The sequence below is a fragment of the Agelaius phoeniceus genome, chromosome 1 (assembly GCF_051311805.1).
Source record: "Agelaius phoeniceus isolate bAgePho1 chromosome 1, bAgePho1.hap1, whole genome shotgun sequence".
NCBI classification, from domain to species: domain Eukaryota; kingdom Metazoa; phylum Chordata; class Aves; order Passeriformes; family Icteridae; genus Agelaius; species Agelaius phoeniceus.
The window spans coordinates 69144192-69160347 of NC_135265.1; the positions used below are offsets into that span (position 1 = coordinate 69144192).

The following is a 16156-nucleotide window of genomic DNA, read 5'->3' on the forward strand; positions in this document are numbered from 1 at the left end:
AACATTTTCCTGTAAAGCAGTAGGGAAAATACCATCTAAAATCTCAGCATCTTGTTGATATAGTATTTAATGCTGCTTCAGTAACTCTTAAATGCCCTTGAGAATAAATAATCAAGGCTCCTTTTAATAGTTTTTGACACAGACCTAATTTTTCAGGTTAGTTTTCATTGATAGTTATGTAACTGACACCTTAGAGAATTCGTATTTATTGTGCTACAAGCTGGGTGCAAACTACCAAAAGTATAAGCAAACCAAAGTGACAGATTTATGGCCAGTTACACAACTGCTAAAATGAGAAAGTGTGGTCTTAGCTAATAAGCCTTTCTCCCTCAATTTTTATACTAACTGTTCCTGTTTATGCTACTAATCCATAAGAAGCCTGGTAGATTTCATAAACTTTTAGACTGTAAATCATTCAGAATCACATCAGGGTCTGCCAAAGCAAACAGGACACACCTACATGGAATCTCTGTGTCCAGTGCCAACATCCACAGCCAGCTACCACCACCCCTGCTCTCTTGTCCCAAGCAGGACCTTAACTTCACCAGCTGCCCCAGGAAAGACACCGGGGCAGCTCACCTAATAAGAAACAATACAGGAAAGAAAAAGGTGATAGAAATCTGGTTCTAACAGATTTCAAAGGGTAAAAACGCTGTTTTCACAAGGTAAAAACATTTCAAATGCTTCAGATAAGAAATTTAGCCATTCTCAACTATGACTGTCCAATAGCTTTGCCTACAAACTTGCCCTTAGCAGAGGAATTTTCTCTGGTTGCTTCTCAAACTTGCATAAGTGTAAAGGTATCCCAACATGAAGCTGCACTGTTTTACATAATTAAAAAAAAATAAATTAAATGATAGCATTAATAGAGATGCCATCAATGTGATCCATGATAAAAATATACTTTATTGGATAATTAAACATTTGCTATTAGAGAACCTCATTGCTCTGAGGCAAACAGAACCTATCAAAACTTCATTTTTAACCCTTGTTACTGTTAAACATAACATCTGGGGGAGAGAAGGAATTAATGTATTTCAAAATTAGACATAGGATAAAGCAACAGTTGCTCCTTTTTCCAGAATACAAACATTTTCAATGACATAGAAACAGATCTGTTTTATGTGTAATGAATGAAAGATGAGCAGATTGGATCTTATCATTAGAAAGAAAGGAAGAAAAGGAGGTTTAGCATAAAATGTGTCTTTAAAATGGTGGTCCACCACTAGGAAAGTCAATTGTGGGTACTTCTGCACTTGCCATATCATAGACACACAAATATATTGGTTTATGTAATTACCATCTCAGTAGGTAAGGAACTAGAAAAGCCAACATCCCAGCATTTCCCAAGCTTGCTACTAATTAAATCATATGCATACCAGTTCAATCGAAGGATGATCAAAGTTAATGAAAAAAAATTTCAATTTAATTCAATGAACTGTAGATCAGTTCCAGACATCTAGCTGCTACTCCATCCTCTTTCTTCTTTATCAAAAAGCACTCCAACTGTGTGAAAGTGAAGAGGACTCCATATGAGTCTACAGATTTTGTGATTTTGTATTTCCCCTCAGATCTGAATTTTAAATTAATTATTTGACAGTTGACTACATTACATAAAATTAAGTAATCTTTTCCATGAAGGTGGATTAGAGGCTACTCCTGGTTTGGAAGGAAAACTGACTACTAATATTACTGTTACATCAATAGCTTTAAAAGATTTCAACTGTCTCTTTCATACACATACTCCTTCATTATAAATTTATTTGTATGTCCCGCTGTTCACCCCTGCAACAATATCATGCCATACCTGAGCATGTAAAATGTTAGTCCAATGTACTAGAAATAGGTCACTAAATTTATAAGGCTTTCAAAGATTAACAGAAAGACAAATTAAAGTCATCTAAAGAAAAAAAAAATCAGTGCTCAGATCAAATATCTATTTCTAGTTACATTTGCAATGCAATGTCACAACCATCAAACAACTTCAGTAAACTGGACATAACATTTATGAAACCTATATGAATAGCCTTTGCTTCAATTCTTATTAACAATGTTTTTTCACATTCTCTTTTTCACTAAATATTTGTATTAAAAGTGATAATTTAATTTTATCGTCTCAAAACTCATCTCCCAGTGCTGTCCAGGTGCTTTGTAGCCATGGTTTCAGCAAATGTCCTTTCAGATCAGCCTAAAGGCTCTCATTTCTTTAGAACAGAGCTGGGCAGGAGTTGCTCTAAAATCTTTATTTGGGAATTTAATATATGCATCACTTTTAATAGACACTGCATGATGTCTCAAATGCAATTAGTATCACACAGGAAATTAAATTTTAAAAAATAATCTTTCCTGTTCAAGAATGAAGAGTCCATTAAATGAAAACTGAAGTTGTCAGCTTTCAACAGGAAGAATAGTATCTATGCCTGACACCTCACATTCCATCTATATAGGTTTTGCAGTACAGGGACACAAGCTTAAATGAAAAATGGTGTTTTGACATAGTTCCAATAACATTTATGTATGCAGCGCTGCCTAGTTGTCCACCTCTCATCTTTTGTTTTCTAAGACAGATTTCAAGCATTTCCTGTTGGAAAAGGCTTTTTTGTTAATCATCAGCTCCTTCTACTTCGTGTTGGAGAAACACACTAATAACAATGGGAAGGGACTGGTACTACTACAATTTCTATTGCCACAACTCAGGTGTCCTTCACTGAACCTACTCAGAAGCCCTGGACAACTCTGTTGTGCCACTGGGAACTTCATTAGCAGGGAGTCAGAACTGCAGGATTTTATTCCCATACAAGGCAAAATCGTCTCTCAGGGAGTCCTAAAATCCTGAATCAGAATGTGAAATGATCTCCCAGTATACTTGCCCCTTCTCTCTCAACCACTGTGTGAGACGGAAGAGATGTAAAGAGAGGGATGTCAGAAAATGATGACTGAAATCCGTACCGTCTTTCTCCTGTTTCTCTTCAACAGGGAAGTTTTCTGCAGAGCCACTTTTAGGCATCGAATTAAAACCGATGTTAGCAGGGCTTTTTTACTGGGTCCAGACATGTAAGAAATGCTCCTTAAACTCAGCCCTTGCCTGAGTATGGCATAGTTACAGGACAACAGACTTATAGTTTAAGATACAAGTAAAAACTGAGTCCTATAAATTTACCCACGTGCTAATACTGCTCTTGAAAGAAAAAGAGATACTTATACTTTAAAACACTGCTATCAGCTCATTCTCCTTAATAAGAGCCCACTGTCTTTGAAATGTTAAATGGGACCTACTAAGAAGTAAATTCTATTTGCTGCAACACCTTTTCTTTCATAATGTGAAAACTTTTACTGTTTTTGTACAATTTCTTATCACTGAAGCTCTTTTCTATTGACTGAAACAGCAATCAATAACCAGATTTTTTTTATTCTCCCACTTACGTGTTAGTGACTTAGGCTGTTGTGCTCCCTAACTGTTACAGTGGTCTAGAAGCAGAAGACCCCCTCATCTCTCAAGAACTATTAACCCAAAGTTTTAAGCTAGAATTTTAAAAAATTGCTGTTACAGCAAACTAAATTTGTTTAGAAACTTTGTATCATCATTTGCATTTGATCCCAAATCACATGGGGTGCAAACATGAGTAAAGCATGAAAAAAGAAAAACCAGAAGTATAGGGAAAAGCAGCTAGCCTACACAGGGTGCAGTATTGACTTGCATGTTGTAAAAGGAAAAAAACCAAAACAACTCACCACATCAGTTTCTAAATGACACAGTTCATTCCAACCCATTTAACCTACACAAAATGCTGGACTCCATGAACAGCAAAATCTGAAAACAATACAGACAGCTCTGCCAGCAAGTCTCACACAATCACAGTAACTGTCTCCATACAGCTGGTCTCACAGCAAAACGAATTTCAGAAGGTAAAACAAAAATGAAGTAAGATTGCACTGCTAACATTTTCAGTGCGCTTTCCTTTGACCTGGTCTCCTTAGCAAACTTATTTACTCTATTTACATATTTATTTTTTAAACACTTTGCTGTTATTTCCTTGATTCCAGCACTAAAATTTGCCACAGGTGAATGGATAATGTACCCCTTCTAAATTCCACATGACTATCAAGCCTGTGTACTGCCTCCTCAGTCTTCCAATACACTGCTGAGCTGCAAGATGAAAGACTTATTTTAAGGACAAGCTTTAAGACTTTAAGAAAGTCTTATTTTAAGACTCTTTTAAGGACAAGTGTACCCAAGAAGGCACTCAAGAATTAACCACCTAGCCAACCTCCATCAACCAGCTTAAAAACTTTACCTTGCATATTCTACAGTTATGAATGTATATGGGTTATGAAAAGACAGAAAACCTGATTTGCAAAAATTCTACTTATATTATGAAACACCTTCTGTAACTACAGCTAAATAAATGTATTAACTATGTTTAAAGCCTAAGGGTAAAAAAGTAGTCTTTTCCTTACAAATACTTCAACTGCAACAACTGACTCTGAATTATAAACAATGCTGCTGATAAATATTCATGATAAATATAAGTCCCCTCAATTTAAAGTTCTGCCTATTCAAGTAAATATAAGTCAAATTTTAAAATGCATTTGCTCAATCCTGTTATAATTTCCTGATACAGCTGTACTATGATTTTGTTAAAATTTTAGAGCCAGGATTGATTCATATATATTCAGGAAAACCTACCTCGTAACACTGTATTTGATTACATCTGAACATGACTGCCTTTACAGCATTTCAGAGGTGCTGACATCTCCAATAACTCCTTAAAGAAGAACTAGTTCCAAAATATTCTGTAGCAAGCAAAGCAAGACAAGCATGACTTAATACAGATTTAAATTGTGTCTTCATGCAGTCCCACTACCACCAGATAAAAAAAAATGGCTTTAAAGTATCACATTAAAAAGAACAAGACTAGTGTTGCTAACTTCTTTCCTTGTCATTAAAGCTAGAAAATAGGAAACACTTGAGTCCACTCACAGCTTCCTAGGAAAATGGGGTCCCAAGCAGCTTAATGTTTTAACATCTGTAATCTTCCTGGGGAACATCTCTGTAAGGCTTGCTAATGTTGATATACTTACTCTAGACAAAGCCCAGCTCAACGAACAAACTAAAATCTTTGTTTGAAAAGCTTTGAGAAAGCCACGTATTTTAATTATATCAGAGAACCCTTCTGTGACACCAGAAATTTGCAAGCCACATTTCCCCTCAGAACAAGCCTCAGTGAAAGAAAACTTAAGACAGAACTCAGAATGCACATCTCAGACTACAGCACAGAAGTGTGTGTGTGTGTGTGTGTATTTGTATATACATATATATATTTAAGACTATACACAGAAGTATTTCTCCATCCAGTCTTGAGATACCAAAGACAACATCCTCTCATCTTGCATTCTGAGCCAAGACATACACATTGACTAGGTGTAAGAAGATATGAAAGTCAGGGAAGTAAAGAAAATAACAACATGAAAGAATCAAGTTTTATTATTAATGAAGAATAAGATGTTATTATAGCTCAAGGTCACATATGACAAAACAATCTTCAGTTAATGCCACATCTGTTACATACTGAGAGAATCAAAATTAAAACATAATAATTGTTTTGGTTTGTTTTCTTTAAAACCATCTGTAGAATTGCAATGTGCCACATGCTGAAAGATTTTGTTCCACACAGGCCCAGCAGGACCTGCCACTCAGGGTCAGGACTGGGACCCCAGGGGACACTGGGGTCAAATGAACTCCTAATACCAGGCAACAAAATAGGATTTGGTAGAATCTGCAATATCTCTTAAATTTAGTTTATTAAAAATGAATCCTTTCAATAACAACTCAGGAAGTCTGACAAAGTAACTAGAATAAACATGGTGCTCCCACATACTTAGTTCAAGTCTATCCAGCAGAGTTTCTGTTTGTAGAATGAATACTATATTAAGAATATAACCTACCACAACAGAACAGGGATACAATGGCAGTATAAAAATAAGACACACTGCAAGTGGAAGTGGAGGGTGGAACAAGAACCACAATCTGTGCAGGGAGGAAGAGGGACAGAAGGGAAACAGAAAAAGTTAACCTCTTTCAAGCCACACCTATATGTTTAGAACAACATTCTTTTATAAAACTGTACAAAGTTAGTGTGCCAACATAAAAAGCAAACAGCTATTCTAAGTTCAACAAACCTATATAGAGCCAATATTTAATTACCTTTTTAATATGTGGTAATTTTACACATATAATACCATATCTGTCCATTTTACAATACTGCCTTCCCATGGGAAGAGCTGGTGTAATGCATTACGCAATTTTCACACTGTAACTAACTAGTATAATAAAATCAAAGTTAAAACAAACATTAAAAAAAGCTATGTTCATAGTCAAAATAAGTAAGAAAGCAATTTAAAAAATTATGCAAATTCTCTCAAAAGTAAGTAACACTCTCAGTCAAGGTCTTGAAAACTTTCTTGAAAGTCAAATCAATTTTGAAATCCTACATACACACACACAAAAAAGTACTATTAAATCGGTGTGAGGACCTGATAATTGGCTCTGCTTATCTGTTTTTTTCCATTTCAGACACAGCACATCTACCTGATCAGGAACCATTTCCAAAAAAGGAAAAAGTTAAACAATAATTAAAATCAAGTGCATAAACATTAATTAAAGGAAACAAATTATGTGTACCACCAGATTAAAACAAACACACAAACAAACAAAATAAAACAACAGCAGCAACAACAAAAATGCCCACAACCTGACCTTGGTCTAAACTAATACTATGCTACAAAACACACCTGAAAAAGTTAATCACAGAAATTGTAGAACAAGGAGATACTTAATTCAAGCCTCCAGATAGATGACCTCTCACAAATGTTCCCAGAATAGTATTTCAAACTATTTCTTCCCCCATTCCTCTTTCCCACCTTTCAGCAGAATGTAAACCCATTCCTATAGGAAAGTTGGCAGCTCCACTTCATAGGTCTGCATCCCCATCCAAATCAACACTCATTCCCACTCTTCCCACTCATTGGAGGGAAGACACAAACCTTATTAGGAGCCACTGGCACACACTGCCTTTCACTGATGCTGCCATGGGGTCATGTAGGTAAGAGACTGGAAGATAATGGTGGGGTTTGTAAAGTCCTAACTATTGCCTCTCCATAGATCCCTGAGTTCATTCTCCATTCACCAGAGCATCCTATCCTATCCTATCCTATCCTATCCTATCCTATCCTATCCTATCCTATCCTATCCTATCCTATCCTATCCTATCCTATCCTATCCCACATCAATTATAACTGGCATGTAATATGAGGAGAACTTAATTTGTCACCTCTTCTCACACTGAACAGCAACTTATTGCCTAGGTAGTTAGGCAGATTTCAAAGGGATTATATTCAAGGATCTGGACATACTCCAATATAAAGATGATAAATTCTGAATTTCTTCTTCAGAAGATTATTATCTTCTACCTCTCCCTCTTTCTCTCTCTCTCATTATTGTTACACACCTATCTTTATGTCTCAAGTCTCATAATTTTCTTTGTATAAGGAGTAAGAAAATGAATTAATTCTATATGGAAAGCAAATTTATATAGCTATCATACATGTCCTTAGCAGTTGGTGAAGATGAAGAAACATATTTTTAAATTACGAAATAAATTAAAATTTAACTATTCATTAAAATGGAGAGGGACTGAAAACTTGTTACTAACTAAACAGGCTGGTAGTGCTGGTGTCAAAGATTCAGAAAGTGAAATTTATTTTTACTTATTTACCTGCAAGCAGAGATAATCTTTCTTCAGCTCTGCTTCTTTTGCCTGCTAGCTTTAGTCAGTACTTTGCTCCTTCTCAGGCTGAAAAAAAATTTTGACAGAGTCACTCCAGATATAAAAAACAAAAGCAGAAATGAAATAAAAAGAGAGTTCTATCTAGACCTGTGAAGGCATGTAAGAAAGTATTGACAATTCAGCTGATCTTACAAATGCATGAGAAGCATGATATACACAGGAACATGTCCCTAATGCACTATCACTCATTGTCAGAGCTCTGAGGACATAAAACCAATAGTGACACAAGATGAAAGATCAAAAATGTCAAGGATCATGCAAAAGTAAGTATCTTAAACTCTACCATTACTACAATCCCTAATATGGCTATGTTGTTTTCCTTATTTCAATTAAAGCATTGCTCCATAGTCTTCTTTCATCTCTGGAAACAATCTGCTTCAGCTTCCCATTCAAACTGTTTACTTTTCTCCTGGATCAAAAGTCCAAGCTACTAGAACAAAAAGTCATACACGGATGCACAGCACCATATAAAATGAAAATGTGTTACAAGTGGAAAATCATATTCCCCCTCCCCTTATCCCACAATCAGAAAACTAAACAGATTGCCTATTTAAAATCCACTCAATCCTTGATGATTTACCCATCCACTGTAAACAACAATTTTGCTTAATTTTCCTTTCACTAAAAGAAAGATAGGTCCTTGGATAACGTGTTTCCTTACATCAGATCCAAACTACCTCATAGCAACGTGACACTTCTACACCTACTGATACTTTGATCGAGGAATTGTTTCCAACAAATAATCACACAATAATTATTTATAAGAAAACGACTACTTGAAGCAGATTTTCATGGAGGACTTAAGCAGTAGTCCTTGAGTGGAGCTAGCCCCTAGTGTCACCTGACAAGAAAGGCCATGCCCACAATCCAGGGAGCAGAAGTGGGATGCACACAAGCAGCAGGATGTCTTTGATTTCACATACTTGAGACATGGGACTGGGTAAGCAGAAAACCCCACATCACGGTGTTAGCTGTGCACCAATCCCCAGGCTGAAACATGGAGAATTAGAGATGAAGGCAAGACCTTTACCACTACATTATGACCATGTACATGCCTGAATACATATTTACATGTTTTTCACGTGCACACTCACATACACGTTTATACATGACAAAAAATAAACTCAAGAGAAAAAAGAACTTTGCTCTAGCAAAGTGTCTTAAGTGCAATCATGATCTTTAACTCAAAAGATCAGCAGTACCATTTGTAATCAACCTGCCAAACTGGAAATCCCAAGTCAGCAAAAAATACACAGGGGCGGCTACAAAGAGAATCTAAATTGCTCTTAAACAAAATATCACTCCTTGTTTTACTTCTAAGTTTGCTTCCTAAGCTAAAATTTTCAATATCCTCTGAAAGAGGACAGAAAAAAATATCAAAATAACTACATCATTTAGCCTGGCTGGCTGACAGCTACTGAGAAATATGATGATAGTATAAATCACAGAAGAGGGAGAAGGATTATACAGCGTGACTCTAAAGGGGCATAAATGAAAAAGTGGGATGAACTCAGGGAAGAGGGTGGCATAGGATGAGCATCAGAAAACATTTCTTAACAGCAATACAATATAAAGTAGAATATATTTTCTCACAGACTGAGAAGTTATTTAAGGCAAAATTTGATAAAACACTGGAAAGCACAGCAAAGAAAGTATTTCTGAATTTATGAGGTCATGGATGAGAACATTTCATTAATCCTGTCCCCTTTATGCTTCTCATGATTAGATTTCTGAGCAAGATTTCAGTATAACAAAAAAACACACAGGAAAAATATGTTCATTTCTTCTTGGGTTCTTGTCTTCATTAGCATTAAGGTTAGAAGTGTTTATAAGTGTCATTTGCGTTTGATGCAACTATTACATGCTGAGCTATTTAAGCATTACTGGTAATTTTAATCCCCTATTAGTTATTCTTTTGCCTGTAACACAAAATTATCCTTTTAATTCTGGACTTTTATAGTATTTTTATTTCAAGCATTTCAAAGGATTTTACCAACATACGTCCACTAAAAACATCTTTCAAAATCTATATGGGGTGTAATACTGTCTTTCATGGATCCAGAAGTTATCCTGTGACTGGTGAAGTGTCCAGCTCCTTAATTGTCAGATAACACAATGCCCATGAAGTCCTCTGGAGGACTTAAGTCACAGGAAATTAGAAAGTTAAAACTGTGGCGAAGAAGGAAAACAAAATTCAGTGTTTCTTTTAGTCTGATGCCTGCAGCACAAGAGATCATGAACCAGGAAAGGTTTAGGAGCAGTGGTAAAACAGGTGTTCCCTTAGAAAACCAAGTATTACAACAGGAATTGCACTACTAGTTGTGTTTTGGTTTTCCTATTATTACTGTCCTTACAATTATTACTGTAATTTAAACAGCACACAGCATTCTGCAATTCAGTTTGGAAGGAGATGGGGTAACTCACAAAAAGCTGACCGAGAGAAGAGTTTTGTCACCATTTTTTTCTTCCCTCTGAACTTCCGGTTAGAATTTTTTTAAATGCACAAAGAATTCAGGAGTATAGCTGAATATGAAATATGGAAGTTTCTCCTCCTAAATAAAAATGTTCTTTTCTACAGGGCAACCAACTAAATACAATTTTTTTTTAAATACCAGAGTCAGTCAAGGCCTCCTGATGATACTGTGGAAATCTTAATTCACCACACAGAACAGTTGAATTACAGTTTGTTACATTTGTCTCTGAAATCCCAAAATTCTTGTGATTTATAATCCTTCTTTTAAAGATCCTACTCTACACTGTGTAGGATCTCACTGTGCACAACCCTATCAACCAACAGCTAAGACAAGGAAAGAAAAGAGACACCACACCACTGCAACATGGAAAAAATAGCATGAAAAACAATTACTGAAGAGATTATAATATCACAACAATCAATTATTGTTCTGACCCCCAGAGAAAAATAATGAAAACCAACAGCAGCATACCAGGAAAGCACTGAAAGTGTTCAGTGCCATGTCATGAAGCTGAAAAAAGGAACCACAAAGAACAATTCAGCAACAGATGACAAGATATCGAATATGTCCCAGAGAATAGAACAGCTCTTTCTTCCCATTCCAGTCCCTACAGGTACTTCCTCCAAACTCCTTCCCCTCCCCTCTTTTAGCAAGTACACACTGAAATATTCTAGGTCCTGATACCATTATATCCTCTCAAAGTGCTTATTTATCCCAAGAGATGCAGAAAGGCAAGGGACATGCCACCTCCCTTCCCAGACCAAAGGCTGAAAGCAAAGACTTCTGTAGAAATGAAAATCACCAACCCTAAATCCAGGTGCGGTTTTCCCCTCAGGAATGAGGAGGCAGTTAATGAAATGGTTAGTTATTGCTGCTTCCCCATACACAGGCTCCAGTGTCATAGGACACACAGTGGTCATTAGGGCTGTCTGTCCTTTGAATGTGCAGTGGTGCCATAAACAAAGGCCAGCAGAACCACCTGTATCCCAACCACAGCAGTGTCCACTTCCTGCAGAATGACACAACTTCTGGGACCGTAACCCATCGCTTCCAAGAAAACATAACAAATGAAAAAAAAGGAATTCATTTTCCCACTTAACAGTGCCAACCCAACTGCACAAAGGTGACTCCTTTCTGACAAAAATTAATCTTCCCTCCCTGAGTGTATTAAAGGTTAAGCTAAAAAAAGGAGACAAGAGGAAAGATTTCTTTTCTCCTTTGATAAATTTACTATGCATTTGATCATGCACTGCATGAGCTTACTGTTTATTCTAAACATAGGACGTTTCTAGGCTTTCTGAAGAGAAAAACATGGTTACCTTAAAAAAAAATTTAAAAATAAAAGTCATAAAAACTGTCAGGGAGTTTCAGGAACAGGATTATGATCTGAAGCTATCTAAAAATAATTTTTAATTGCTTTTCAAATATTAAATTCATACTGTTCTTGTAAACAAAATTTGCTGAATGTTTTCAACCCAATTACTCCCTCGTCTTTTAGAGCTGAGGATTTCACCATGAAAACAGTATTTCCAACAATACGTGAGGGCTGGTGTAAAATTAGATGGAACAACTGCCACACTCATCCACAGAATGGTATCACTTTGGTAACTTTGCTAAACTCTCCAACCTCAGTTTGGCTCTGTACCTGACAGACCCATATTGCTCTAAGCTGTCTGAAGCCCACCCTCATAACACAGGGCAGGGTGGCCACTGCTGCTTTCAGAGATGGTATAAGTCTGTGGACACAAAGCCAGAGTTCTGCTATAACATGTATTATGGCTGGTGCTGGCCAGCCACCAACAGCTGCAAAGATGGGGAGCACCAGCACCCAGATGGGCTCTGCTTCTGGCACGGCAATCTGCTTTAACAACATGGCTTGGGCTACAAGGACAATTTGGTTGGTCCCACTGGCAAATGAAGGGCATGCTTGCTTTGTATTTCTCCATGTGGGTGTCCTGAATGCCAAGACCTAACCCAAAACACACTGGTTGGTAACTTACAAGGGAAGGCTTCAGAAGCATGATGCTTTTCCCAGTACTGCAGCTGCATATGTTTTTCTACATTTCCTGTAGCATTTCTAGTTTGGGTTTTGATAAAAAGAATATCCAGAAAATTTTCTACATACAGAAAATCCCCATTTCCAGAAATTTAAAAGGGCTGCTAAAACACAGCATATCCATAAAGGTAAATTTGAAATAAATTCATGTGTCTATACTAATTACATCCAAAAGCACAGAATATTTTAGTTCTTTGCCACAAACTGTAAATTGCATCAGATGTACAACTGACAATAATACTCAAATGCATGTGCAATAAAACATGAGTTAAATTAGAAGCAGCAATTGAAGCACTTTTGCCAGAGACATGTAAAATATCTACATGACAGTTGTTTTAAACACTATATAAATAACAAACTGTGAAGGAAGTAGGAACTCTATCATGATACCTTGAAAGGAGGTTCTAGAGAAGTGGGGACTGATTTCTTCTGCTGTGCCTGCAGTGAGAGGACCAGAGGAAAGGGCCTTAAACTGAGACAGAGGAGATACAGGTTAGATATTAGGGGAAAAAATACATTGTTAGGGTAGTCAAGCATTGGAATAGGTTACCCAGGGAGATGGTGGAGTTACCATCCCTGAATGTGTGCAAGAGACTCCTGGATGTGCCACTGGCGAGGTGGTTTAGAGGTTACAGTAGAGGTGCAGGGTGGACAGTTAGACTGGAGACTAAAGGTCTCTTCCAACATGAATGATTCTATGGCATTAAATAAATTGCTGATAAAATTTAAAAATCAGTATTAAATACAGCTGCAGCATAATACCTGCAAGTTACAAAGTTAAGTTCATTCTGCAGCAGCAAAACTTAGAGCAAAAGAGGATACTTGATGTGTGGTTTACGTAACAGAATTCATCTTTAAAATAGGTATTGAGAGAGGAACAACTCAAACATCACTATAACACAACAGGCCCTGGTACACTAGCACAGATGTACATCTGCAATTGCCTGTAGTGATTTCAGAGAATCACAGAATGTTGGGGTTGGAAGGGACCTCTGAAGATCATGTAGTTCAACTCCCCTGACAAGGCAGTGTCACCTTGAGCAGGCGACAAAGAAATGTATCCAGGTGGGTTTTCAATGTCTCCAGAGAGTGAGACGCCACAAGCTTCCAGCACAGCATGTTCCACTGTTCTGCCATCCTTAATGTAAAGTTGTTTCTCACACTGAGGTGAAACTTTTGGGTTCTAGTTTATGGCCACTGCTCCTCATCCTTTTGCTGGGCCTCACTGAAGAGCCTAGTATCACCCTCTTGTAATCCACCTTTCATATACGCATTAATGAGATCCCTTCTCAGTCCTCTGTTCTCCAGACTGAGTAGGCCCAGCACCCGCAGTCTCTCCTCATGAAGACAGATGCTCTGGACTCCAAATTATCTTCGTAGCCTCTGTTGGATCCTCTCCAGTACCTGAACACTGACTGCAAACGTATACAGCGATTCCGAGGCAACTCCCTGCACGCATCACTTGTTGCTCCTTTCCAGCCCCGATATCCCTCTCCTCCCGGCAGCACCCACCTCCCAGGGCGGCACACCAACCAAGCACGGAGCGCGCACACGGCGCTGCTGGCCCCGCCGAGCACGGCATCTGAGCGCTGCTTTCATTTTCCCGTCGCTCGGGCCTTCCCTCCCCGCCCCCGGGCCCTCCACAACCGCACAGCCGAGCCCAACAGGCACCCCGCGGCAGTCGCGCCTTGCGATCCCCGCCGGAGCTCCCGGGCAGGCCCCACCCGGCGGGACCCGGGAGCCGACCCCGAGTCCCCCGAGCCCACCGCTGCCGGGGCTGCCTCGGCCGGGGAGCCGCTCTTCCCCGCCCCTCCCCGTCCCGCCCGCGCCTTGCGCTGGGCCCGGGCCGAGCCGCGGCCGCTGCCGCCCCGCTCCGCCACTCACCGCCGGCCCTGCGGCTCCGCTCCGCCGCGGCTGCGCCCGGCGCGGGCGGCGGGAGGGCGGGGAAAAGGGGCCTCGCCGCGGGAGGAGCGGCTCGGTGTCGGCAACATGGCAGCGTCCAGCCGTGCCCAGGTGCTGCGTCTGTACCGCGCCCTGCTGCGGGAGAGCCAGCGCTTCAGCTGCTACGGCTACAGGTGCGGGGAAGGGCTCCGGGGGGCGGCGGACGCGGGGATTCCCGCCGAGGCGGGGGGTCCCGGCCGTGCTTGGGGCAGGGGCGCGGGGAGCTGCGGCCTCGGGAGGAGCCGAGCCGTGCCCTGGAGCGACAGCGGGACCGGACCGGGCCTGGGCCCGGCACTGGGCCCGGGCCCTGCTCGGAGCGCCGGGAATGGGCAGCCCCCAGGCTCCGGACTGCCGCAAAGGCGCCAGGGTATGGGGTATTAGGAAAAAGGGATAGGACAGAGGTTGTCCCTACCTTAAGTCAGAAGTACTTGTGCTGGGTGTGGGCTTCTCAATGCAAGGAAGACAAGGAGCTGCTGGAGAGGGTCCAGTGGAAGGCCGCAAAGATGAGGAAGGGTCTGGAGCATCTCTCTGAGGAGACACTGCGGGAGCTGGGCCTGTTTAGTCTGGAGAAGGGAAGACTGAGAGGGGAGCTCATTAATGCATATAAATATCTCGGGGGTGGGTGTCATGGGGATAGTGCCCGACTCTTTTTGGCGCTGCTTGGCAACAGGATGAGGAGCAAAGGCCATAAGCCAAAACACAAGAAGTTTCACTTCAACATGACAAAGGACTTCTTTACAGTGAGGATGGCAGAGCACTGGAACAGGCTGCCCTTGGAGGTCATGGAGTCTCCCTCCCTGGAGACATTCCAAACCGACATGGATGTGTTCCTGTGTCACCTGCTCAAGGTGACCCTCCCTTGTCAGGAGGTTGGCCTAGATGATCTTCAGAGATCCATTTCAACCCTAATGACTTTGTGATTTTGTGAACCTGGTATAGCTCATGTCTGCCTGTGTGCTGCCCCATTTCCTGGCAGAGGAGAGGTGGGGGCAGGCTGCAGCCAAAGCCTGGCACCATGTGCTGTGTCCATGCTCAGGGTGCAGTGAGGCTCAGAGTTCACTCTTCCCACCACACAGGATACCAGGCTGTCTGCCTGCTTTCTCTGGCTGTCAGTGAAAGGGACACACTAGGTTTTTTTGCAAAAGTTAGGTGTAGGCCTGGTCACCTTTAGCTGTCTGCTGTGTTCACGGGGGTGCTGTTCACCCACACTGGCAGAATTGCATTGCCCAATGGGAGTTTGTTTACTTTACCACTCAGCTGGACCACGGGAAAGGACATGTGAGCTACCTGTGCTGTGAATCATCTCTCAGGCAAGAACTGGGAACAGAAGCCTTTAAACTTACATAGCTGTGGTGAGCTCTGTGTTCTGCAAGGCACAAGTATTCCACAAACCTCAGGTGTGAGGGAGTGCCCTGAGAAGAAGGGCTGTGGGGCTGAAAATAGCTGGTGCTAATAAACATTCAGTGCTGACTCCACGCAGCAATGTGTGTTTGCATCACATTCTGTTGCTATCAAGGTTTTCTCCTGCTTTTTTGGTGTCCAGAGTGTCCCTGGTTACCCTTGTTCTGCCTAATGAACACAGGATTGTGCACAATGGAGATGGTTTGAGATGTGCAGTTGGTGAACAGCTGAATGAAGTTTGTGTCTGGGCTATGGCATATGATTTCAGAAGTGGGTTTATGCTTGGGGTTGAGCGGTGAGGAAGTGACGTCCACAGCAAATTTTAAAGGATAGAAATGATACGATGTGTTTACCATGGAGATCTGGTTTTTTGGCACCATGTCGCAGTGCAAGTTGCGCCTTTCCTTAAAGGAAAGATCTCTGGTTTTGATGGGCCT

The 16156-nt window shown here is 40.4% G+C and overlaps 2 protein-coding genes across 20 annotated transcripts in view; one reads left to right on the forward strand and one right to left on the reverse strand.

Moving 5' to 3' along the window:
* Positions 1–14893, reverse strand: part of FARS2 (phenylalanyl-tRNA synthetase 2, mitochondrial) — a 231007-nt gene extending 216114 nt beyond the window's left edge. For 5 of the 16 annotated variants that reach the window (XR_013182985.1, XR_013182996.1, XM_077181129.1 and 2 more), the window contains exons 1-2: positions 14262–14368; positions 12768–12849 (exon numbers count right to left, since the gene is read on the reverse strand). Coding sequence is in view for 4 of the 16 variants with exons in the window: in XM_077181129.1 (XP_077037244.1) it covers positions 12768–12849; positions 14262–14368 (189 nt within the window). In the remaining 12 variants the exon portion in view is untranslated. The other 11 variants (XM_077181184.1, XM_077181150.1, XM_077181154.1 and 8 more) reach the window with 10 other exon arrangements.
* LYRM4 (LYR motif containing 4) overlaps positions 14317–16156 on the forward strand; it is an 87043-nt gene continuing 85203 nt past the window's right edge. For all 4 annotated transcript variants that reach the window (XM_054636994.2, XM_054636977.2, XM_054636960.2 and 1 more), the window contains exon 1: positions 14317–14452. In XM_054636994.2, coding sequence (XP_054492969.2) covers positions 14367–14452 — 86 coding nt within the window. In that variant the 5' untranslated portion in view covers positions 14317–14366. The remainder of the gene's footprint in view (positions 14453–16156) is intronic.